At 32.6% G+C, this 27,457-nt stretch overlaps 1 protein-coding gene across 1 annotated transcript; it reads right to left on the bottom strand.

Annotated features, from left to right (window-relative positions):
* Nucleotides 1-1,497: 1,497 nt before the first annotated feature.
* On the bottom strand, nt 1,498-24,962 carry LOC124353805 (cytochrome c1, heme protein, mitochondrial). The gene is made up of 8 exons (XM_046803807.1): nt 24,652-24,962; nt 17,515-17,562; nt 17,155-17,303; nt 16,432-16,564; nt 14,021-14,185; nt 11,482-11,610; nt 7,271-7,390; nt 1,498-2,053 (listed from the first exon to the last, which is right to left on the bottom strand). Exons 1-8 carry the CDS (start codon nt 24,724-24,726, stop codon nt 1,943-1,945), a joined length of 930 nt encoding a protein of 309 aa, XP_046659763.1. The 5' UTR covers nt 24,727-24,962; the 3' UTR covers nt 1,498-1,942.
* Between the last annotated feature and the right edge of the window lie 2,495 nt (nt 24,963-27,457).

The raw sequence follows: 27,457 nt of genomic DNA, 5'->3' as shown, positions 1-27,457 counted from the left end.
TGTCGTTAGGCAATCCATAGAAATGCAATTGACAGTCATAGCTAATTATTTACAATGATCACAGCATATAAACCTTAAAAAATACATATTAGGCACATATTTTTCATGTAAGTCAATTGAATAAATATGAAAGTCAATAAATAAACTAAACTATGTACATAAATTATTTACTTAGCGCGTACTGTCCACTCAGATCGGATGGGCAGCGGTGCTGTCCACTATGGCGCCTGCGTGCACACAGCAGCCATGTCATTGTTGCGTCCCCACCAGCTCGGATTTATTTTCAGCGCGTCATTGATACTGTGCCTTTTAAAAAGTTAAATGGATTTAAAGGTCCAAAGGCAAATAATAATGTAGTCGAAAAGTATTACAATGGAAATGTTATATTTCTATAAACTAACATGAGTTACAATGAGTATTAATAATGTGACAGTAAATAATTATAACATGATAAGAAATAAAACTGCTTATTATTGTTCCGAATACAAATTTAACTGCAGGCTAGTTGTCATCATGTTGTTGAAATATCTGAGATGAATGGTACTTTTCAAAACAAACACCGATGTGAAGACCGGGCTCATTTTCACAAGTTTTGCAATAAAACTTCACTCTTTTCCTGGTGCCGCCTTGTGCTCTGCTGCTACACACGACGCAATCCTTCACTTTTCTACCTTCAAGAGGATATGGTAGATGAAGTTTCCCATTTAGTCGGGAAATGTCTTGCAATTGGGATGGTCTTCCTTTTTTATTTGTGTTCCTTACATCGCCAACAAGCTCTAACTTCATTGTTATCACTTTAAAAACACAAAATACAGGTATTAATACTGATATATTTACAGTTATATTTACACTGATATCTACAATACTTCATTTACACTAATATTTAATAAAATTGCACAATACTAAGAATAATAAACAATCCGTTCTAATAATGCGTGTAGGTTAACTCACCAGTGACAATGTGGTTAAAAGCGCGCTAAAACGAAAGCCTAGAATGCAATATTGATCAGATGATCAATTTCCAAGCTTTGTAATGAAACAGCTAATTGATCTTAATGCGTTGTATTATAAAAAAATACGCCAGAATAAAAAAAAAAGAGTTTATAACTTGTGGTCAACGCTGCTGTTCATCCGAGCGATAAAAGGATTATTCAACGGACAGCACAGCTGACCATCTGATCTCTGAGGACGGCAACTCTAAAAATAAATGCACGCGCTAGAGGAAATGGCGGCGGCCAACACTGCTGCCCATCTGATCTCTGTGGACATTCTAACATTACCGCTCCGAGCGGAAAGGGTTAAAGTTAATAAATAAATGTTTTGATAAGTTTTTATTTCCGGATACTTGAGATTTCCTCCTGGCTCTCCAACCAGTTGGAAGTTGGTAGTCTTCAACGTAACTTCTTGGTTCATGTCAATCGGACATTGGCGGCCAATGGGTTAAGTATTATACATTTTTATCAAATGGATATCAATTGTTTATGAAAAAAGATCTAGTCGGTCTTCACATAATTTATTAACATTAACAAATTCACAATTATCAGAACAACCGAAAACAACAGAAAGGTACATATTTATAACAATATTTTTAACTGTACAATCGTGTATGTATCATAAAATTGATAATACAACAGAAACCTATATAAAATATTAATTAAGTCTATTGTAAACATTACATTATTACACATACAGCTCAAATGTCACAAATGCTTTTTGAGTATCAGCCAATAAGATGAAGTGCAAGAATAAATAAAAGCAAACGGTAGTGTGTTTTACAGGTAATGGCAGTAGAATCACTCCACAATGTTCCGGCATAAAGGTTTTATTTACAACTGTAAATACAATCATTGGTAAGTTTTGAGTAGCAACTAATATCGCATTTTCCTTTATTTTGTAATAAACTAGGACAGTTTTAACGTTAACTGAACTACAGCGTGTCGCTCTACTTCTCCGTGGGAGGCTTGTAGAAAACTTTCCTTGTCTTAATTGTAATCCATTTATGCCTCTTCCAGTATGTTGTCATGGCGATCAGGATACCACCAATCAACAAAACCTGTGAACCAAAATCATTTTCTTGTTTATATGCTACAAATAATAAACATATTAATTACCAAATTAAGCTCAGTTTTTAAGATGAAATGTTCCTTTTCAATTAATATATTTGATGAAAAGAAGTACGTTTTTAACTCATACGAGTGGTTTGATATTGACATAAAGCACACATTAGTCTGTTATGTGCTGATATCTTTTATACAAAGCATAAACTACTTCTGACAAGAAATTATTAATAAAATAGTATGAAAAGGTTAAGTTGTAGAGAGGACTTTTAAGTAGTAACTTTGTCTCTCTATAATTTAGATTTTAAAGATGTAAACACCACATCTGCTCAAATGCATGTTTAAAATGTTATCAGAGATTTATTTGGATTTTTATTGTGGATATTTTAATAAAATTACAATTACATTTTTTACTTATTAAGCTAAAATAATGAGTTCTTACCAAATTTCAACATTACAGAATCAGAGGTGTTAATAAAAGGCTTATCATAAGGGCCATTCATCATACTGACTTATAAGGACCAGGTCTAAGGGTTACAGGAAAAAGAGAAACAAGCCGAGTTAAATCAATTCTTTGAAATAAGATACACAGAATTAACCCATTGACATGCTATGAAGAGGGTGAACAGCAGGTGATGGCTTTACCACAATAATTAATTGGACTGTGACTAGTGGCTGTAGAGTCAGTTCGATGGAAAATGGCTTGTTTGCCTACCAATGAAATCTAAATATCTCAGTCATTGTGAGCAAAAAGCTTTATCATGGTAACAAACTGCAGGGTGAAATGTTCCTTTTTAATTAATATATTTGATGAAAAGAAGTACGTTTTTAACTCATACGAGTGGTTTGATATTGACATAAAGCACACATTAGTCTGTTATGTGCTGATATCTTTTATACAAAGCATAAACTACTTCTGACAAGAAATTATTAATAAAATAGTATGAAAAGGTTAAGTCGTAGAGAGGACTTTTAAGTAGTAACTTTGTCTCTCTATAATTTAGATTTTAAAGATGTAAACACCACATCTGCTCAAATGCATGTTTAAAATGTTATCAGAGATTTATTTGGATTTTTATTGTGGATATTTTAATAAAATTACAATTACATTTTTTACTTATTAAGCTAAAATAATGAGTTCTTACCAAATTTCAACATTACAGAATCAGAGGTGTTAATAAAAGGCTTATCATAAGGGCCATTCATCATACTGACTTATAAGGACCAGGTCTAAGGGTTACAGGAAAAAGAGAAACAAGCCGAGTTAAATCAATTCTTTGAAATAAGATACACAGAATTAACCCATTGACATGCTATGAAGAGGGTGAACAGCAGGTGATGGCTTTACCACAATAATTAATTGGACTGTGACTAGTGGCTGTAGAGTCAGTTCGATGGAAAATGGCTTGTTTGCCTACCAATGAAAACTAAATATCTCAGTCATTGTGAGCAAAAAGCTTTATCATGGTAACAAACTGCAGGGTGAAATGTTCCTTTTTAATTAATATATTTGATGAAAAGAAGTACGTTTTTAACTCATACGAGTGGTTTGATATTGACATAAAGCACACATTAGTCTGTTATGTGCTGATATCTTTTATACAAAGCATAAACTACTTCTGACAAGAAATTATTAATAAAATAGTATGAAAAGGTTAAGTCGTAGAGAGGACTTTTAAGTAGTAACTTTGTCTCTCTATAATTTAGATTTTAAAGATGTAAACACCACATCTGCTCAAATGCATGTTTAAAATGTTATCAGAGATTTATTTGGATTTTTATTGTGGATATTTTAATAAAATTACAATTACATTTTTTACTTATTAAGCTAAAATAATGAGTTCTTACCAAATTTCAACATTACAGAATCAGAGGTGTTAATAAAAGGCTTATCATAAGGGCCATTCATCATACTGACTTATAAGGACCAGGTCTAAGGGTTACAGGAAAAAGAGAAACAAGCCGAGTTAAATCAATTCTTTGAAATAAGATACACAGAATTAACCCATTGACATGCTATGAAGAGGGTGAACAGCAGGTGATGGCTTTACCACAATAATTAATTGGACTGTGACTAGTGGCTGTAGAGTCAGTTCGATGGAAAATGGCTTGTTTGCCTACCAATGAAATCTAAATATCTCAGTCATTGTGAGCAAAAAGCTTTATCATGGTAACAAACTGCAGGGTGAACCAGACTGTCTGGGCCGCTGATTATAGCAGCGTAACAAGTGAAGATAGAGATTCCGTTTCAACTGTATCCCCTTCCCCTTTATTTTGTGGCCAAAGAATGAAATAAAATTACTTTTAACTTCCTAAAAAACCTGTAACAGGAATTTTTTGGAAGTAAGGGGTTGTTTTTTTGGAAATTTTTAAATGTAAAGGTGGGATGTGTCATACCCCATTCTAGAGGTCTCTTGACACAGATCATTAAAAAAGTTCAATTTATCTTGACGTAAGTGTACAGGGTGATAAAAACTCTTAATTCTTACTTTATTGAATAACTTATGAAACTCAAAATTTTACCCAAAATTAGTTGAGGACCTCCAATCCGTCCGAAACAACTAAGAAAGTACAGTTCCCAAAAATGTCGACATTTAACAATTATTTACAACTTAAAAATTTAAACATGTTCATAACTAAAATATAAAAAATATTTAGTATAGTTTGTGTTATACCCAATTCAAGGTAGTAAAAAACCACACATTTTAAAAATTTAAAGCCAATGGAAAACTCCACCCGCCCACTGGAGCTGTCTACTGAACGTAGGATTTCCTTGGGAGAAATGGAAGCTACTGTATTTCTTATTCTTCTCATCATATCCTCTTTAGTAATTAGTCTTACAGCATAAACCATACACTTCAACTTCCCAAAGGTAGTAGTCCAAACATAAAATCTGGAGAGCGGGCGAGATAACCAACTGTTGCACTCCATCCTATCCATTTATCAGGAAACTGTTCATTACGTGTATTACGAACAGCAATCATGATATGGAGGGCACCATCTTGCTGCAGCCATATTCTAACTTATTTCAGAAGACCCATTAGTTATTTTTTATGTAAATAATTTTTAAATGCTGATTTTTTTTTGGGAACTGAACTTTCATAGTTATTCTTTGGAAGGGTAAAGTCCTTAACTATTCTGGGTAAAATTTGGAGTTTCACAAAATGTTCAATAAAGTAACAACAAAATCTATTACAACTGTTTTTTTTAAATTGAAAATGTTGTTTTTTAAACGATTTTTGTCAAGAGGAGTATTTTTGGGGATTTAAATAATTTTATTGAATTCTTTGGCCATAAAATAAGGAAGGCTTACAGTTGAAACTGAGTTTATATCTTCACTTGTCATACCGCTACAATCAGTTGCCTAGGTGGTAAATATACTTTATATTTTAATGAACCTACATCATGTATGTAATATTATACGGTATATACGAGGGGGGTGCCCAAAAGTAACCGGAATTGTATTGCTGGCAGCCGGCAGAGTGTAGAACACATTCCTGCCGCTAGGCTGTGTGTCGCGCAACCCATTGCGAGCTCAGTGACCCCAGTTCCGTTGTCTTAGTGCATTCTGTTCGTTCGTAGTGACTGTTTTCGCTAACCCTGTTTTGTTCTTGTTTCGTTTTTTGTCATGGCAAGTTTAGTGAAACAACGTTGCAGCTGTGAAATTTTGTTTTTTACTTGGTAAAAATTGCTGCAGAAACTATTTTAATGTTGAATACAGCTTACAAAGATGATGCTATGGGGAAAAAAACTCAGGTCTACGAGTGGTATCGCTCGATTTAAAAATGGCGACATGTCAATTGAAGACAAACCTCGTTCTGGACGTCCATCAACCTCTCGAACGGACGAAAATGTTGAGAAAATTCGTGAACTTGTGCTCACCGACCGTCGACAGACAATTGAGGAACTATCAGAGAGTAGTGGGTTAACTTGGAGCTCGGTTCAGTGAATTTTAACAGGAGATTTTAGGACTGAAAAGGGTTGCTGCCAAATTTGTTCTCTTGACTTCTGCAAACTGACCATCAAAAGGCACATCGAGTTGAAACTTGCCGCCTTGAAAGAACATCTCGAAAATGATCCCGATTTTCTGGAAAAGGTAATTTACTGGTGATGAGTCATGGTGCTATGGTTATGACCCAGAAACGAAGCAACAGTCAAGCCAAATGGAAGTCACCATCTTCACCTCGTCCAAAAAAAAATGTCGGCTAGTCAAATCAAACATCAAAAAACCATGTTGATTTGCTTTTTTTGATGCTAAAGGCATTGTTCATTCTGAGTTTTGTTCCTCCAGGTCAGACTAGTCAAAACCAAACATTTTATTTGGAGATTTTAAAAAAGATTGCGCAACAGTGTTCCGCACAGAAAAGACCCGATTTGTGGGCACAGACTGGAGACTGGTTCTTCCACCACCACGACAACGCACCGGCACACACAGCCATCTCAGTTAGGAGCAGTTTTTAGCCAAAAACGGCATGGTTCCGCGTTTGCCCCACGCACCTTACTCGCTGACCTCGCTCACCATGCGACTTTTTTTTTTTTTATTTCCACACATGAAAAGAGGCTTGAAAGGTCAACGATTTGACAGCGTTGAAGAGGTTAAGAAAAAAACGAAGCTCAAGCTTGCAGCCATTTTAAAGATGACTACAAAAATGTTTTACTTGATCAATGGAAATACCGTTGGGAACAAGTGGTTATTAGTTGTAATGGAGATTATTTTGAAGGAGATAAGGTCGTATTGTAAAAAATTTGATAATATTTATAAATAATTCCGGTTTATTTTTGGGTACCCCCTCGTATTTTCCTTTAAAACATGAATTTAAAACACTAACAGTGTATTTTGGTGGTTTCATAAGTATATATTCTAATTTTAATTTGTTCGTAAAAAAAGCAAAAGCAGAAAAATATATACATTCCTAGGTGCTAAAACACTATTTCAAATGAGTAAAGAACAGGTTGCTCTTGAAAGTTCAAGAACCTGCCTGTTATTTACACATGTTTTATGTTGTTATTTGTTTAGACACATTTAAGTTAACGTGTCTTAACAAAGGGACTTTTTATATTTTAATCTTCGTATGTGGCCAATGTCTGTAATAGAGCTGCAGGAATAAATTGTAAAACATAAATTAATATAACATAAATTGATTAGAGATGCTGAGTGGTCTACTTTTGAAAGTAATATAATTGCAACTTTCTTTAGATAATGAATGAGGTACCTTGATAAACATCTTTTTCCTAGTATCGTGTTCCGGCTCAGCAGTCCATTTGAGGAACGTACTCACATCCTTGGCCAGCTGACTCTGAGTAGCTGGAGTCCCATCTGAGTATTCTATAATCTAAGACATAAAACCAGGTATCTTTAATATTAGAACAAAAGTTTATCTTATATACTTTTATTGAAAATAGTGAATTTTATTACATTCAATTTCTGAAATACTTATGTCTGCTATTTAGAAATGAGGAAAGAGGTTTTGTTTTATTTCTTCATAATACATACATACAAAAACGTATCACCGACCACCTTGCGCTGATATACTGTGACGTGTTATGTGAGAAACCGAAACCCAAGGCTAAGTTCATATCATATCGGCAATTTTTAGAAATTTTGACTATGAGAAGTTTATTGAGATTGCCTCTAGTTTTTGTTGGGAAGGACATAATAACCCTGGAAGACGTAGATGACATCACTAATAATTTAACTTTCAAATATTATTCAAATCTTTGACGTGTGTGCCCCCATATGGTGCGAAAGAGAATTAACTAGGAAAAAAAGCTCCTTGGGAGGGACTCCAACCTGATTGACCTTACACAAAAGAAGAATAGGTGTAAAAATGTCTATCTTTCCCTAAAATAGAAAACCAAGCAATCGAGACTCGAATACTGTAAGGCTCGTTAACGCACTCCAATGTGGCTTGTAAGATTGGCGAAAAAAGAAGTTTTTCGCCGATAATTTAAACATTAAAAAACACAAAGAAGTTTTGGGCTACGTTGCGGGGCTGGGTTGGAATTCTGAATGCAAATGATGAAAAACCTCATTCAATTTTCACCTAAAGAGCTGAATGGACTATTTTTCAACATGGGTTGTGGACGAAACATAAGCATGGATATAAACTGAGTTTCTTTAGCCAATAATATGTGTGCAGGTGTAAATTCCCCTTTCACCTTTATGCGCGTGGTCTGAGCAAAAGGTGAGGGAGCTTATGAACACCATTTTAAGTACTGCTTTTGGCGTGGACGGAATATCCATCGCTATGGTCAGAGGCTTGAGCCTTTTTGTATTGGAGCAATCACCCATCTAATCAATGTGTCTCTAAACTACTGGGAAATTTCCTTCTGCTGGAAGGGAGAGTGTAGTGATCCTCTTCCGAAAACTAACAATCTACTTCGATTTCTCAGTTTCGACCAATATCGATCCTCCCGGTCGTCTCTAAAATACTGGAGAGGGTTGTGTCAGAGCAGATGGTCAGCTACTTGGAATCTGAGGATTTACTGCCTGAAGCACAATCAGGTTTTAGACAGGGTTTTAGCACCTGCTCCGCTCTTCTCAATGTCACTGATGACCTGCTTTCTGCTAGGGATAGGGGTTTTCAGAGCTTGATTACGGGATTAGACTTTTTCGCAAGCTTTCGATTCGGTTAATTTCGATTTGTTATTAGCTAAGCTTAAATTCTACCATTTTGATGAAAATTCAGTCCGATGGTTCTCGTCGTATTTATTGGGGAGAAACCAGCGAACAAAAGTTGATGGTCGGCTGTCTCCTGCGTTGCCCCGTTTTGTTGGTGTCCCGCAAGGTAGTTGCCTGGGGCCAATACTCTTTCTTGTATATACTGCAGATTTGAAAGACCAGCTGGAGTTCTGCTCTCTTCATTGTTATGCAGATGACTCACAGCTATTATTGTCTTACAATCCTTTGGAGAGAGCAGAGGGCTGTAGGGAAGATAAATTCAGATTTGGATAGGGTAAAGTCGTGGTCGGATGATCATGGGTTTTCTGCTTAACTCGGACAAATGTGCTGTTTTGCAGGTTGGGATCATCTCTGAACTGTCAGGACCACATGGTTGCATTAGTCAGTTAGTCACTTTGGATGGCAAACCTCTTAGTTATGAACAGTTCTCTAAAAAAATCCTTGGAGTTACTTTGGATTCCAATCTTGATTTTGCGAACCATGTAAAATCCATATGTACAGCGTTGTGACCAAACTGAAAACCCTTTATAGATGTGTGAAAGTACTTGCCTGTGTCTTCTAAGCTAGAAATTGTTCCGCTCAATAATTTTTCCCACTATATATTACGCTCTTCCATCTTTTGCTCGTTGTTTGTCTCAGGAGTATGTCACGGTTTCTTACTAGATTGCAAAACAGAGCTCTGAGATTTGTTTATAATCTCAAGAAATTTGATCACATCAAGTGAATTTAGATTAAGCTCTAAGGGTACTATCAATTGGAAATTGCTGTGACTTACAGACTGCCCAACTAATCCACTAGGGTTCTTCAGACTGGCAAACCTAAATATCTCAGGAAAAAACTTATTTTTAGGCACGAAATAAATTCTCGCAGTACTCGGCAGGACAGCCTACTTCATTTGCCTAGGGTCCGCCTAGAAATTGGCAAGAAAGGTTTTAGCTACTTTGGACCTGAAACATATATAATGCTTTGCCCCCTGCTTTAAAGACCCTTAGTTATAGTACATTTAAAAATCATGTTAAAGAGATTTTTATATAATTTTATAAGTTAGAATAATTATGTAATTTTTATATCATTTACAATAACTATTATTACCTGTAATTTATGTAATAATTACCTGTAAGTTATGACAAAAGTTGTCTTGTAAACCAGAGTCTTACTTTGAAGAACGCTTGCTAAATAAAGACGTTATTATTATTATTATTATTATAATATAACTTTAACGTAAGCGCAAGGTTTCAATTTTGTAGTATAATTGGAACTTTATAAATAGGTTTTTAATTTAAAAACACAGGCATGTAGATTGAGGTGAATAAATGTTTTAGGGCATACTTTCATAAGAACTTTCCTATTTATAAATAGCTAAGAGCTATAGTGTGCGAAAGAAAAAACAATGTTGGCACCTCGCTTTCATGACAGACCAAACAATGCCATAATGTTAATTCTAACATTGTTTCTTTTTGATGTCTTAGTCAACATTCACTTGCTGTTTGGTTTGATACTTGATATCAAGCTGTTTAATGTTGTTTTAAATTTGAGACATTTTAAAAATATTAAAAATCCATCAGTTAACATTTTTGTTATCAATTTACAATCTCTGATTTTTACCATTATTATTAATTATATACTTAATTCAATATTTAAGTTTTAAAGATAAAAATTGCTAAAGTAACTTGCAATCTTCTAACAAATAGTCTACAATATTTTATATATACACATTCAGATTGTTAACACTTGCAAAACAATCTTATAAATCTGCATAAAACAACAAAAAATGTATAACTAAATTCTTCTTTATGTAGAATAAAAGTTTCGTGTGAATACTAAATAGTTCTTGAGACATCCAGCGGATAGTCAAGCTATATCAAAACTTATCCAATAAAATTCAATGGTAAATCATTTTGTATACACTTCTTACATATACCATATGTTTCATTAAAAACAACATATTCATAAAAGCTATTCAGCATGATAAATTTGTCTTAGCAGTGAATGTGAAGCAGCAATTTGAGCTTCAATAGGTGCAGCAAAATTACCACAAGAACTGTGTAGAGTCAGGTAATAAGTTAGTATTGTAGGTAACATAATCCATTCATCATCATTCCTCATTCATTTCTTTATTGCCAAGAAAACAATCATTACATAATTGTACAGGCAGAGTCAAAAATACAATAAAATAATCATTAACTAATTATAGCATAAAATTCATCAACACTATAAAAACTATTGTCTGTTAACAATCTTTTAATACAGCATTTAAAACTTTTCGATAGTAGATTTTTAAAGTATAATGGCAGATGATTATATAACTTAATGGCAGTATATTTAAAGCCATTTTATCCTACCTTTCATATTACTATTCTAAGTGACAATAGAGAACCCTTAAAACTTTTAGAGACTTTAAACTTCGTAGATGAATCAATATATGCAGTGGAAGTAATAAGTCATATATTTAGTATTAATTCAGATCATAAATTGATTTCCCAAATCTAACTAAGTTTACAATTCCTGAATTTTATTGCTGAACTAAATGGTCTATTTCAGAATTGAATATTTACCCCAATTGTACAATTTTACATTTTTAGTTTAATTATGTTTCCTGTCACTTGATTTTTATCAGCTCTACGCCAACTTCCTATCACTCTTACTGTTTTGCTTAATTTCTTGAAGCCAGAAGATAGCTCTGGCAGTAATGGCAGACCGACAACTGAGAAGCATAATTTACTATTGAATAGCTCCACTTACCTCATTGTAAAGAGCCTGGGCCATACCGATAGCACCGCCAGGGAAGTAAGGGTTGTAGTATTGTCCCTCCCTCAGTACAATACCAGCTGGTGGATCGCAGTATCCCGTCAACAGGGCAAATATATAGTCCTGTCACAAACAATACAAAATTAAATTCATTCACTCATATATAAATTGTTAATGATAAAAACCAGCCAACTGTATTGTTCTAAAGGATAAAAATGAAAAAGAATTATTTCAATACATCAGACACATCAGTCTATTTTATTATTAAATAACAACATAGCAATAATAGTTCTGTTTTTTGTTGAATAACATCTGCTTATGGTATCACAACTTGTTATACCCTAAGTTCAAGATAATTTTATAGCCTACATTATAAATAACTATTTTATCCAACATAAAAATTATGTGAAATTATGATCTACTAATAACTTTAGACAATATAACACTATAAATGTTGTTACAAATATTCTGTTAACACCTTGAATACGGACCCTGTAATTTTACGAAACGCTGAAACTCCCGAAAAATGCAGATTATGTAATTTTACAGAAGTAGGCCTTTCAGATAGACCCATGGCACCAGAAATACCTTAGACTGGAACAAACACAATAGCCATAGGAATAACTTTTTGACCGAAATAGGCTTCTCAGACTTGCATACGTGTACATATGTATACATTCTTGACCGGAGCATCAATGCAAAATCAACTTCCATTTCAAAATGACATAGAACCCCATCATTCATTACATCATGAGTGTATAAACTGAAAGACAAAACTTTGATTTAGGATTCTTCCACACTGGTGTAAAATAGTTGAATTGTTATTGATATAATTTATTATGAAACATTGGAGAGAAATTAAAGTTATTTCATGGTACTTCTTAACAGCCCCAAAACAGTGGGCTTTTAAACCTCAATCTAAAATGGTTCAGAAAATTGGAATATGTTTCAGCGATTATCATTTATCTCAGGGGTGTTTAGAATGTCATTTAAAGGGAATAGTATATTTGCACAATACTTCACTGGATCATGACAGCTTCAATCAGGTTTATTACACAAGAATTACGGTTTTATGGTATAGGGTTATTCACACAGACTGGAATAAATTTAATATTGGAAAAAGAGGTGTTTGAATTGTTGCTAGTATTGATAAAATGCAACATGATACAACATCATTCATTCCTTCCTTTATTGTCATATATTGCTAATGTGTACCACTAACAGTATCAAAACATTTCTGTTTACTATTTAAACGATGGAGCCTTCCATAGATATGCTGAAGAATACTTAAGTTGAAACCTTTTCTGAGCATTGTCTCAATTGAATGTTCTCTGTGATTTCTTTTTTTGCGGCAAAATGTCGCAGACAGATTTTTTGTTAATATTTTCTTTATCAGGGCCAAGTAGGGATGGAACATCCAAGTTATACTCATCCCCCACCTGTTTTGGGTAAAACTAGTCTTCAGTTTGGTACTGATCGATCATTTAGTTAATGAGTGAACATTTTGCTAACGGGCATGTGACGGTTGACTGTAGTTTTTTATTGATGTGAGCTATTTGATAACAGATGTATTTACCATATTATTTTTTACTTGCAATTCTGTTTTTCCTGTAATATATTGAATTAAATTATGTGTTATAGTCACAGAAGAATAAATCAGTGATACATTGCTAATGTTGCATGTAGTAACAAGTACAACATGAAACATTAACATTTGCAATGTTGAAGGAAGTGTATATATTTTTATAAACACTTATTTTTGAATGTGTTAAAGAAATTATCTAGCAGATAAATTTGCCCATATCTTGCAAGATTTACTTAATTTTATCAACTGTATGGCTTTTTATATATGATGTAAGCAAATTGCCGCAGAGTGTGTAATGATGTGTTGATAACAAATATTGGTTACTACGTTTTAGTTCTTTGAAGCTTTAAGATTTAAAAAGTGGTCGAAGAAATAACCTATAGCCGAGATCATTCTTTTAACTCGATTTTTATGTAATTCCAAGAGCAAGGTTTCATAACAAACAAATTTTAATGTATTGAATCCAAAAAGACTGACACACATATGAATTTGTTCCAAAAGACATTTATTATTGATATTAATTTGAAATTTCAATGTTCATAAAATTCTTTGCTAGTAAAGTGGACTTTTTATAAACTTTAACCATTGTTGAGATTACATTTAGTTCATAATTATTGCTAATCATTTTCAAAAATAAAATTGTATCTTAAAAACATATTATTAATAATTAATTGGAATATTTTAATACAATCAGCATACAAATTAATTTGTTCTCTGTTGAGCAGCATGAAATAATCCCCCTTCCTACAAACCCAGTGAAAAACTAAAACTTTCCCTGACTACAGATGCCAACGATATTTGAATTATTAACTTCCTTTTCAAATTAAAAAATATTATCTTGATACTCATATTATTTTAATTGTTTGAATATAAAACAATTCAAATTCATGATTAAAAAATATTTAACAGTAATACATAAGTGTTTTATTGAATTAAAACATCACTAACCTCACCACCGTGTCGCGCTGAAGTGATGTAGCTGAGGTCAGGGGGATAGGCTCCGTTGTTGGCAGCCCTAGCTGCCTCTTCGTTGGGGTAGGGACTGGGGAAGTAGTCCGACAACTTGCCTGGCCGCTTGAACATGTTGCCAGTATCATCGGGACCATCCAGAATCTGTAAAATATTTATAACAATTTTTTCAACTGCAGCAGAGCTGTCAATCTATATGTACAGGGATCCTGCTTTTTAAATAATTTAATACATACATAACACAATAGTTATAAAGTAAAGAAACGGTAACTTTATATTTTATAATACTATTTTTTACATTTTTCAACTGCATTTTAAATGATTTTTTTTATTACAATTTATCTGCAGGTACTAATGCTTTTAATCTCATATCTGACACAAAATATTCATTATGAACTGGAATTTATTAACAAGACCCCAGACTTATTTTCTTATAAGTATGGTAAATTTATTCACTATTGGCCTAACACATAAATTCTGAATCTGCTTACGGAAAAAATTACATTAAGTTACAAACTTTGAATAGACAAGGCTAATACAACTTAATACCACCACACCAAAAAAGTTCAATAGTTCTAAGACATTCATAATTTATTTAGAAAAACACAGCCTTCATTATAAGTTGTAAGTAAATAGAAATAATTTAATATATTACAAACAAGAGCACTCACTTGACTATTATTACGTTAATTTTGTTAATAACAAGTTAACCAGGTCCCATAAGATGTGTGATATGAAGATCCACATTAAGATATATTGTTATTGTTGTGAAAAAAGGTCTCAAGTTCATGATGATACATTAAAATAAGATAAAGGATTTGTAGGTTACATTGTTAAATTATCGATAGTTAGTGAAATAGATGATTGTGTAATGTGATTAAAATAGAGCATTTAAAATAAAGTATTTTAGAGTTCTTAATTCTCTTTTTGCCACTGCAACGTTCTGGTCGGCATTCTGTGCTAGCACAATAATAGCCCTCCTTAGTCACTAGCTCTACATTGTGTTTTCAGTATGTTGTACAAATTTAAAACATTTAAGACAATAATTACTAATTCTGCTGTCTGTGATTCGTGCGAACAGAAAGAATGTGAAACCACCTAAAATTTATTGTTAATTAAAAAATCCTTTTACAGTTGAGACATGATCAGTGATGGAATAGTGAAGAATGTTAGAATGTTAAATGAAGGTCGAAAAGATATCCACAGTGAGTCTTAAGTGGTCGGCCTTCTGTTGACAACGATGACCTTGATGAGTAATGAATTTCTTCCCTGAAGTGAAACCATTAATACGGCACAATATTATCAGACTAAGAGAAATTCGGCATGAAATTCAAAAACCAGCAGAGAGGTATTGTGTCGCTTCACGATAGTGCTTGGTCCCATATTGTTGGTAAACTCATACAGGCAATTTGAGTTTTGTTGCGAGCAATTCGATTACGCGCCATACAGCCCGGACTTGGCACGTACCAATTACAACTTGTTTCTGCATATGAAGCGAGAGCTAGGTGGAATATGCTTTGGATTAGGATGAGGTAAAAAATTCTGTGGAGTTGTGGTTACTATCGTCGGCGGGAAGTTTTTTTCAACAAAGCTTATCACTTGCTATGACAATTGTTTAAAAATTGACAGAAAGAATTCTTCTTTTTTTGTTTTTTTTACGGCACTTCTTTTGGAATACACATAATATATGAAGAAAGCTGTTGAAAAGTAACCATTAAAATATATTGCTGAATATATACCCATCAATTTAAATTGAGTGCTGATAGTCTGATCTGCTCAAAGTTAGATTAAACTACTACACTATCAAGGATTTAATAACGTTTTAACCAGTAAAATTTGCTTTACTAACAAATTTACAATTTGTTACTTCAAATAAGTTCTTGGATGTTCACAGTTTTGATTTAAAAAGTGAAAACCTATATTATACAGGTTATCTTAATCGATGGGTTATTGTGCTATATATAACTCGATGGGTTACATAATATATACTCTCCAAATATATAACTTTTTCAATTTGTTTGTATATACAATTAGATCTATGATTGGATAACTTTGTAGAATTCACTATAATTATCTAGGTCAAAATACGAAATAGTTTATATACATATAGTAAATTTACTACTTCGATAGCTTTCACTACTTCGACAGCTTTCCAAAGAAACAGGCGAAACAATGAAAGATTTATATACTTTAATGGTTCTACATTATTATTACTCTAAGGAGGTACACTCCATTCCCCATTTCTATTCCTTTCTCCATCATTTTCACAAAAGTAAAAAAAATTAGGTTGGTTTATTTTAAAACATGAGGAAAGGGACAATATTAAAGCTCAGTACCTTTAATATTTTAACATAGCACTCCTGAAAGCAACTGGCAAGAAAAAGCCTTACCAATTGGTCTTCTGCTTCCGCCTTGGCCTCCTCCTCCGTGTGTGACACACCGATGAGATTTCGGTATGCAATGTACCTCAGACTGTGGCAAGCGGCGCAGACCTGTTTGTACACCTCATATCCTCGCCGGATACTGCCAAAAAACATAACAATACGGCAATTAGGTGTTTAGTTCAATAAGCAAAAAGGTTTGTTGCAATAAAATAGCATTTTTACCATACTCACGCACACAATCGTGAGTTTAATTCTGAGTTTAACTTCAGTAAAATAAGTCATATTAGTCAAGAATTTGTACCAGATATATGTTACCCAGGTCCTTGTCCATTACATGATGTCAAATGTACAATTTAAGGCATCCAACCCTCACTAATAGAAGAATTGGAAACTATCAATCTTCTCAGGACTTACATCAATTGAATTTTATTTACTTTCAGTTCTGTTGTGTTTGAATAATACGAATAAGCACAGTAGAAGTTCTTAAATTTCCTATTAAAAATGTTTCATTGGGATTGGGAACACTAAAAGGGATTTACAATACAGAAGGGTAGTTTATAGTCAATTGCAAGTGTATCATTCATTGTACAGTCTATTGTTAATTGTCTGTCTATTGTTTTACAGTTAAGTATAACTCAGTAAGAAAGCTAATCAAACACATTTTACTATAATATCATTATTTCTAATATCTCATGACACAAAATGATGAAGAATGATCATGACACTCACCTCGCATGATCTAACGAGTCAAAGTAGCCCTTGTGATTCCAAGGGTTCTTTGGAGGATGGAGCTCCAGGTCTGTGGCCTTGACAGATTGGTCGAGCGCAAACAGTAGAGCCCCAGCACCTCCTGCCACCACCCCACACGTTGCGTAGAACTGAAACCAAAATCACCATCTATTACGACTTAATGTTATTGGATGAATTTAAATTCCTGAAAATGAGTAAACATAATATCTTCTTTCATTTATGACTGCGAAAAAAACAAGTAACCCATTACAAGAATTTACTTTTTAAGTTATCTTTGATATTCACGACAAAGTAATAATAAATGAGATGATTTAATTTAATGTAACACAAATCACTTACAGCTTTGCGTCCTCTGGACCATCCTCTAGCAGTGGAAAATGAAGAAATCTGAAAACAAAAAGCAAGGCTTAGTTATCACTTTAATTGTTTCTTGCAATAAGTAAAGAGTGTCAAAAATGTGTACAGTTTTGTCACAAAAAAAGGACATTGTTAAAGTGTCCTTTGTTTGGGGAGCATAACTCCCCCAATCTTTATAGCTATTTTAAAGTGACTGATAAAATATATTCTACAATATTTACAGTAAATTCGCCTAACCATAACAGCGTACTCTGAATGGGTCATCTCTGTTTAATAAGAAAGTAACCGAGGTTGATTCACAGCTATAACAAACATTGCATTATGCACAGTGTAGATGTAGAATAATGAAATATTACTCTGAGTGACAAAGTACTATAGGTCCACCCTTAATGGTATACAATTTCATTATTATGTTATCTTTATCTCTTAAATGTTAGCCTATATAGTTTTGGTACTAAGGACGAGTGCAATTTAAAGTAATAACAATGAAATAATGATTTTTTATTCCAATATTTTTATTTACGAATTTGTTTTATTACCAATTAGACATTACCTGTACATACATACAGGCACATCAGATTTAGGTTTTAACCCTTTTGGTACCAAACAAAATTTTCTACATAAATATTTGAACCTAGAACTGGTGATCAATCGATACCCAAACAAGAAAGGTTGCCGTTTAAACTCTCTTACTGTAATTCTGGCACCTACTCACATGGTTGCAAAAAAGGAAGAACCCATTTACTCACAAGTACCAGTTTTTTATCCTGCCAACCGACAGAGGATGGCAGAAAGAGGAATGTGACCTCAAGCGATTTGAAACAGAATATGAAAAATATGTATATTTGTGTTTGATCCTAAATGCTGATATATAACTATGTTAAATTTGGAGCATTGGTTCAGGTTAAAATAGGTTTTTGAGATCAAAACTAAGAACCAGTTGTCTTAAAACACTACAACAGTGCAGGAAATTTCTATATCAGTTTATAAAGTTAAAGTGCCAGGGCTTCAAACAGCTCTGAGCTAAAAAGTGCCAGCCATTAAAAAAAGAATTGCTTTACACAATTTTTTAAAATAGGCTACATTATTTTTTTTATTTTATTCTTATGTTTGCTCAAACCGTAATTAATTGTACTAAAGTTTTGCTTTTTGTGTTCAAAATATAAATATAAAAGTTTTTATTTGAGTTAGACTTATGATAAAGAAGTGAGAAAAAAAACTGGTACTTTTAATAATATCTGGAGGCCACTATTTTTTGAAGTTTTTCTTACCGGGGACCTAAAAAATCTACATTATTAGAAATAACAGACCTTATTTGACTTGCATATGAAAATTACAATGTCATTATGATGATAGGTTCTTGTATTCTGTCTCCCAAAAGGAAGTGATGTCAGCGACGAGACCACTCTGTCTCTGTTCACTACTTGTTATATGCTATATAAGTAGGTGCACTATATGGCTTGTTATAAGGATCGTCTAACGTAAACTTGTGGAAAACAGAAAAACCTCCCTTGAGATAGTATTCAAATTCAAGCTCAGATCACGTGAGTGCTCGTAAAGTTTATCTTTAAGTTTGGTACTACTAGTAACAAGTAATAACATATTTATGATAACCTATTTAAAACCTGCTTAACATAATCTTCTACACTGCCTGAGCTGGTACTCGAAGAGAGTGAAGTTTTCGATCTTCAACTGTGAGTACGCTGTAATTTGCTGTCTATCTCTGTCTGAAGAGACTAAACAACGTTGCAACAGCTTCACTAGACGGAGTATCATCTACTCCTTTGCTCAACTCAGGTTTACCAAGGGAGCCAAAGTTGCATGCAAGTGGATAAATGTTTAGACAATGTTTACTATGGCTACATTACCTAAAATAATTTAAAATAACTTAACAATTTCATAAAATTGTATACTTTTATTTCCCCAAAAGGAATTTTTAGGGGGCGTAAACTTTTATATTTTACAGATTGCTACTATCTCGAGGGGTGTTCTTAGACCATTGCCATCAACACGGAGCAGCCCGCACTTGTCGCCGGAGGCATTACTGTTAGCCCGTTTAACTACTACAGTAAGAAACATATCAATGCAAGCATGGGTTGCGGCACGGTGTTGCCAGCTGTAACAGAAGAATAACTAATTGAATTTAACAATCGAGCAATCTTTACTACTTATCTATCTCCTTGTAACCTTTACCTTCACGATTTAAATTAAAACAAGTTTACACTGACACAGAACGTAAGGAAAATAACAATATTAAAATTGAAACATGCAGAATAATTGAATGCCGAAGAACAAAACAGGTGTAAGAAACCGGAACGAAGCGAGACGTCATCGAGTCGCCTCATACTGAGAATCAGCTGATATGAAAATGTGGCAACGCTGCAAGGTGAGGGAGGAAGTGAGGTGCAGTAAGAAAGTCTGTAGCCTCTAAATAATACCAAAGTACCAACAAAAATAATTTTTTCCCCAAGTTTAATTGTTATTTGTTGTTTTTTAATTGAATTTTTATGCATTTACCTTTTGAAATAACAAAAAAATAATTACAAGTAGCTAAAATAAACATTTACCAAATGTCTGTATGACTATCCAGAAAATTTACGAGTACATTACAATACATTTTAGAAAAAATGTGGTTGCAAATAGACAACTTTTATAAAGAGGGTAGTGGTACTCCAAAGGGGGAAGATGGGTGGTAAAATGTAAGTTAAAATTATTGTATATTTACTATTGAAAAACATAAGAACACACCTGTAAAATTTCTAAAATACTGGACCATAGAAAATGGGCTAACCCCCAGGTTACCGCTATTTCATTAGGGGCCAATAAGCCATCACTTTTTATGTACCTAGGCTGCAGTTTGATAAAACAGCAACAAAAACTATAAGAAAATCGATATTTCTGATTAACTAAACTACTGAACAATAATTAACCAAAATGACCAACCAAAACAGGTTATAGGTAATTCATATTAAGTTATATAGTATAGTTAGCTAAGTTTTTTTTCTCAAAAGAGTAAAAATTTAAGGATAAATTTAAAACTATCTATGTGTATTTATTAAATGTAACAAAGAAAGCAGTGTAAAATTTACTTAACTATTTTGAAAGATAAACATGTCAGACAGCTAGTGACTATAGTTGATAACACAAGTTCATTGTCATTGTAGTTGCGGCCATTACTCAAATACCACCTAGATGATTTTACTTTGTTAAGAATTATTTCAAGCAATATTGTTATAATGCATTAAAAACAGCTAGCTGTAATTATAATTAAATAACTATAATTAGAATGTTTTTGTACTGATAGTTTAAGTATTTCTAATCGGTATCAGTGAGGTTAACGGCTGGAGTTGCCAATCAAAGTTTCAACATAGTGCATGCTGCTCATTCTCCTAAACAAATATATATATATATATATATATATATATATATATATACACAAATCAAACATAACTATGTTTTTTATTAATATAAATGGAAATCACATGATGTGGTTATATAATTTGTGGACTGTTTTTGAAATCTATAATTTTCAGCCGTTATCTACGCCCGATAATTTATATTAGCGTTCTGTGGTCAGAACAGCTTAGAACAGCACCATCAACCGTCCTGTGCTGTAGCGATCACTGCTTAATTGATAACCATGGTGTCTTATTACTCTACTGTAGCACATTAAATCTGATACCGTCAATTCATTTTGCAAGATATTTACAAGTTTGATTACGTGAATTAAAACTTAGGAAATAATTTCCATTGTAATTGGTCCTCAGGTATTTCAGAGTGAGATTATGAGTTCACCGTGTAATCGGCTGCAGTATAATAAGCGGCCAGCAACACAATAGAATCATCTATATTCATGACCTTTTTAAAAACACTGAAAAACAAAATGTCTAAATTACATAATATGTATTTAAAAATAACAGTATTTGAAATAGTTCAACTGGTGGTATTCAATTCAATTCAATCTTAAAAATAAATATATCAACGATAAAAAAAACTATCTACATTTATAAAATTTAATAATACAAACAAAACAATAACACTTATTTACCTTTTACTATTTTCAAGGATAATCGTGTTTGACTTCTTGTGAAACAAAGAACACACGTACAACGTCATCATACTAGCCGCCATTAATCAATAACCAAAGATGACTTCACTTTGAATTAATTTCCAAACACGAGTTTAATTTTAATAAATTTTGAGCAATAATGTCGAACTGAATTACGTTTTATATGTAAAAGAAATGTATTTGTTTCAGATAGGGTCATTCCATGTCAAATCAACCAATAAAAAATCATTTTTAACTAGACCATTTCAGATTTGGCTGAAACTTGGTTTATTTATACTCTCTGGGACCCTGAACTAAAATATATATATATATATATATATATATATATATATATATATATATATATATATAATCTATTCCCCATATCTCATAGTTTTTTAGTTACAAATTTTTAAATATCACAAAATGCAATGTTTTTTAATGTGCGCTTAAATCTAAAATCTGCTATAACTATAGTTCTATTAATGCTAGAGCTAAGACATAGTTCATTTTTAAGAGGGTTTTATGGGCTTTAATTTTATACCCAACTTCACTATGGGTAAAAAATTATTATTTTGTGAAATTCAGAAAAAGGATTTTGGAAAAAATTTTAGTTTGTGTTTTTAATTTAAAAAAATTATATTTGAGTCAACTCCGCTTTCTTTGTTATAAAACTAAAAAATAATGGAAACCAATATTTTAAAACAATAATAGATATTTTAATGATCAACTATAATTTGAAAATAAAATAAAAGGAGTTTAAAATAATTTGTCATATAATTCTATGGATTATTTAAATATTGCTCCTTAATATAAAAACAATATTGATAGTCCATGTATGAGCAATTGTATAAGGATAAATTTTGTTTATTAAGCTTGTTTTTGTTCATCTGCTGATATTGATACTTGAACATACAAATGTTCTAACATGAAGAAATGATGATAGTGTTCCATTGTTGTGCTAGCTGTTTCGGTCTGCCTGTTGCTTTCAGAGAGTGAACAAGTGCAAAACCTTTTAAGGTTCTTTTTGTAATCTAACTTTGATACTAATAGTTTATTATTTACTTGTTAACTTTTTTACTCTTTGGTGTTACAAAAGTTTAAAACTGTTTCAACTATTTAGTAAGATAGAATTGAGCTGTTTGTTTGGTGAACTGATTTTAAGGTAACACTTTTTACTATCAGGTGTTAATATGTCTATTGTGGTGTTAATAATGTTGTTTGAGCTGTTACACATATGAGAGGCAGGTCCATCAAAACTTAATATATATATATTTATTAATATAAATCAAACACTCCAATAATATGGGTTTTTATTTTATAGGTTTTTATTTTTGTGAGGCCTTTCGTACTCATGAAACTATAATGTGGGTCTGATGATGTGCTCATTGAGTACGAAAGGCCTCACAAAAATACAAACAGCTATAAAATAGAGACCTATATTATTTGCGTGTTTGATTTATATTAATAAATAATTTCAAATAAGAAGAGAGCTTCAAGAATTAATGTATATTGTTGTAATCAATTTATACATACAGATCATGATTACCACAAATAACATTTTAAGGCTGAATGAAAATATTTAAAAACATCACAAAGGAATAGTTGCAGTTAACATATTTCCTGATCTCATCATGGTCCCACTCTGAAATTTTTATGGCGTAATCAAAAAATTATGCAATTAAAACATATATGAATAATAAAAGTAAAAAACACAAACACAAAATTTTTTCAAACATTTCTTTTTGCTCAAAGTGTTTAAGTATAGAATAAAATCCCATAAAACCCACTTTAAATGAGCTATCAGTTCTCTAGCACTAACAGAACTATAGTTATAGCAGATTTTAGATTTAAGCGAATGTTAAAAACACTCCATTTTGTGATTTTTGAAACTTTGTAGCTAAATAACTATAAGTGATAGAAATTTTTAAAATTATATTTTAGTTCAGGATCTCAAAGAGTATAAATACACAAGGTTTCAAGCAAATCTGAAACGGTCAGGTTGAGTGCTTTGTTGGTTTGACATGGAATAATCCATTACATGAAATAACTAAACTTTATTTAAACTATGTTTGAGTAGCGTAGTATTTACAATTACTTTAGCCAATCTGAAAGTGTACTTCTGCAGGTACTGATGCCGTTAAAACAACAATTAATTAATGTCACAGTCTGTTTGGTTACAACTAAAACAGGATATGGTTTTCAATATATTCATAATACCAAATTTAGATGATTTAGTTATTACTCAAATTAATTACTATTGGTTGATTATATCAATAGGTATAATAATGAAATATAATTTATTAATTCCTATATAAAAAACCGGATCCGCTTATTGTACTCTACCCAGCACTTGTGTTAGGTCAATATAGTCTTTCATGCTCAGGTCTAAATTTACCAAAACATCTTTTATTTGAGTCAAATTCAACTGATTTCAGGATTATTTTTATTTTAAGTAAAAAAGTACTTTTTTTGCTCAGGAGAATGATAGCAATAGGTTAATAATGAGAAACAGTCTTTTTGCCACTCCGGCCATTAATTTTAGATTTCCCTTCTAATCGATAATTTGGTTTGCTGATGTGATTGTCATGGTGGCTGCTTATTATAGGTAGGCCTACTTCCAACTATATTTAGCTTACCTATAGAGTAAGAATCTAATCATAACAGTTTACTGATTATAAAGAGTTAATGATTTTAAACATTACTTATCAATTTCACTATTCCTTTTTGATGAAGCCTAGCCTATAAAATATAAAAATGGTCAAACAATTAACATTTTAAGGAGAATTTAGGTATGGATGCTGTGAATGTAAGATAGCTTAACTTATTTAATTCAAGTGCCTAATCTATCTAAAGATTGTGTATCGTAAAAACAATTTCAATTTACACAGAAAGCATTTATGATAGGTCACCGATGTAACATCATACCAGACCAATGCCCTAGGAGAAGGTTGAACATTAGCTTCAAAAATACCAACTTAGTTATATAACCAAAACATATAAGATAATCATGGTATTGAGTTCTATTTAATTTATTATATATTTTATGCTTATTTATGCTTAAAACTGACCTGAATTGGTAGGTGAGATGGTTTATGTTTTAAAAGACCCGTTCTACAAATCCTTCCCACTGTGGCAGCCATCATGGTAGAAGGGTGAGGGTGCTGAGTAGATCAAAATCAAGGAAACCTTCGGGTTATCAGAATTTTCATGTGCTTAGAAAACAAAACTGTCGTGCTGCATTAAACGGTTTGACACAGATTAAAATGCGTTTTACCTAGTTAAAATTGAAGATCACGGTAAAAAAGGGCCAAATAAACACGACAATAAAATAGATATTGACCTACGTCGTTCTAGCAGAATTTTGTAGGACACCTTGAGGGATTGACAATTTAGCAGATGTTTTAGTGCATGATATGATTTCAACAAACTGACCAACATAGAAACAGAAAATAGCAATTTCTCGGCCAGCATATGAGTTTGTACGATAAATGTATAGAAAGTATAAGTCATGTCTTTGGATTTCCAATAAGCTGATATTTGTTTTAAGCTATAATACTTATGCATTTAGATATTTTAACTAAATATTTTGAAGCAAAATGCAAGATAAATAACAGTGTTAGCAGAATTGTATGGGCGTTTTCTGTTGATTAGGGTTGACAGTATAGAGATGTCAGTTTAAAAAGTCCAATTCAACTTGTTGGAAAAGTAACGAGTTCTTTTGTTTTAAAAATTTACCTCAGCATACTAATATACAAATTTAATGAATGTATATATATATATATATATATATATATATATATATATATATATATATATATATATATATATATATATATATATTTACGTTTATAGAACATATAAAGTCAAGTCGGTAAAGAATTTATGTATTGCATTATCATCAAGGTGAGTACAGTGTCACAGTAACAATAAGTAGTTAAGAAGTCTATTTTTACAAACTGTAGTCAAGGAATAAATTTACGGTATAAAAGAGTCGATTTTGCAGCCAACTCTTCAGATCTCAGGCAGGTAAAGAGCTGCTTGTTATTAATAGTTATTCAGAACATACGGCAAGGCATGCTACAACTTGGCACCAATATAGCTTAGTGTTTTCTTTTCTAAGGAACTAAGTCGATGCACAGAGAGAAGAACTGTGAAGTCGAAGTAGAAAGTAACTTAACAGGGAAAGCTGGAGTGGAGCATAGTCTACAAACATTGCCGATGTTTCATAGAGGCCCTATGCTTTTTCAACAAATAAAAGGAGTCCAAGCCGAGCAATAATCAGAATTAAAACATTTTTACTAAACTAACAACATAGGTTGCATAACTGCGCCATACTTGTCCACATTTTGGTAATATACAACAAATTCGATACCACAGCTAAAACTATACACCATTTTATAAGTTACAATTCAAAGGGAAGAAAATAACTCTGGCATGTATCTACCGGACCTGGCAATTTAACCAAAACATTTATTATTTTTGTTTCAAGGTGACTGTTTTCAACAATTAATTATCCATTTTATTACTAAATCATGAACTCCCACGCCCTGTAATGGTACTTCTGATAAAACAGCTCTTTGAGGGATATCTAGAATAATTGCATTTTACCTTCAATCTTGCAAAGAATTAAAGAACTATAATCCACTGCAACTCAATAGCTTTTCAAAGGTCATATTACGGAGAATCAGGATCACTAATGTTATTGGTGTGGAGATAAATTGAGTGCGCATTTTTCTGCTTCTCAAAGGACAAATATTTCTGCGGAATAATAAAACAGATTGTATAATGTATATAAAGGGAAAAGTTAAAATAATTTTTATCTAAACAGTACGATTTGCAGGAAGACTCATAAGGTTTCTTAAAGTATCTTTCAGTGATTTTTTGTGACTTGAATACGAAATCAGCTCTAAAGCTCACATTTTCTCCGACCTGTACTATGTATCGTCATTCAGGCCAAAGTATGCCACCAGAATAACTAACAAAAATTTATAATGACTTTTTTAACAAGTATATCTCAACCAAGGTCACACGAAAGCAAGAAAAACCAATTAATACTAAAAAATTGCCACTCTGTAAGACTTGCAAACAATTAAAACCACGATCTTGAGGGGGGATTACGACAGAGGTATGTGCTATTAAATCTGGCTTATCACTGCTTGAACTCGCGTTGCGAATGTCGAAGGTATAATGCAATTCGTGTCGCTTGCTATTACTAATATTGACTCTGGGATCAAATCGCAGGAAGCTAGATTATCTAAACTTGAAAGCGACCTCCCTTATGCGGAATCAAATGTTAACTTAGCTATTGAGGAGTTTAACGAGTGGATAATTCGGGCCAAGAACGTCATGGTATTTGGTCTCAGTAAAGCGGGAGAGGCATAGTGCAGGACAGAATCTTAGACGAAAGACAGGTTCCAAGTTATAGTTACAGTTACAGTTGTTCATCCTAGTAACACTGTTGCGCATATCAAATTCTTTCAGGTTGGCAGAGCTTCTGGAACCAAGATTGTTGTTGGCTGTAAGCCCACTGTTCGCAAAATTGTCAAGACGGCCACCATAGATTTTTTGACTATATTAGGTTTGGGTTTTCTAGTGTATCTGTGAGTCGTGACCGAACAAGAAATGAAGCAATGTACCTCAAGTGACTTAGATCAGTATTATTTGCATCTTTCTATACCTATCTGGTTATGTGATGTTATTTTCACTGATTCATATATTATTCTATTCATCAGAAATTGGATTTGATGATTAAGTGGTATACCGAAAGAACCGCTCGGCTCTTACTAGCAACAATCTGGATGGTGGTGCAATCTTGTTAGCAGTTCGCAAAACCTTTTCCTTCTGACGTTTTGAAACCTGATGTAGATCAGACTT

Source organism: Homalodisca vitripennis, chromosome 2, assembly GCF_021130785.1.
Source record: "Homalodisca vitripennis isolate AUS2020 chromosome 2, UT_GWSS_2.1, whole genome shotgun sequence".
In the NCBI taxonomy this organism is placed as follows: domain Eukaryota; kingdom Metazoa; phylum Arthropoda; class Insecta; order Hemiptera; family Cicadellidae; genus Homalodisca; species Homalodisca vitripennis.
Note: the sequence above shows the minus strand (reverse complement) of the source record. Positions and strands in the feature narration are given on the sequence as shown.

Coding starts and splice junctions, on each gene's coding strand:
- LOC124353805 (XM_046803807.1), bottom strand. CDS start 24,726: ATGATGGCTGCCACAGTGGGAAGGATTTGTAGAACGGGTCTTTTAAAA. Junction 17,304..17,514: donor GGTCCAGAGGACGCAAAGCT/GTAAGTGATTTG, acceptor TTTTGGTTTCAG/TTCTACGCAACGTGTGGGGT. Junction 14,186..16,431: donor CGGAAGCAGAAGACCAATTG/GTAAGGCTTTTT, acceptor AATATTTTACAG/ATTCTGGATGGTCCCGATGA.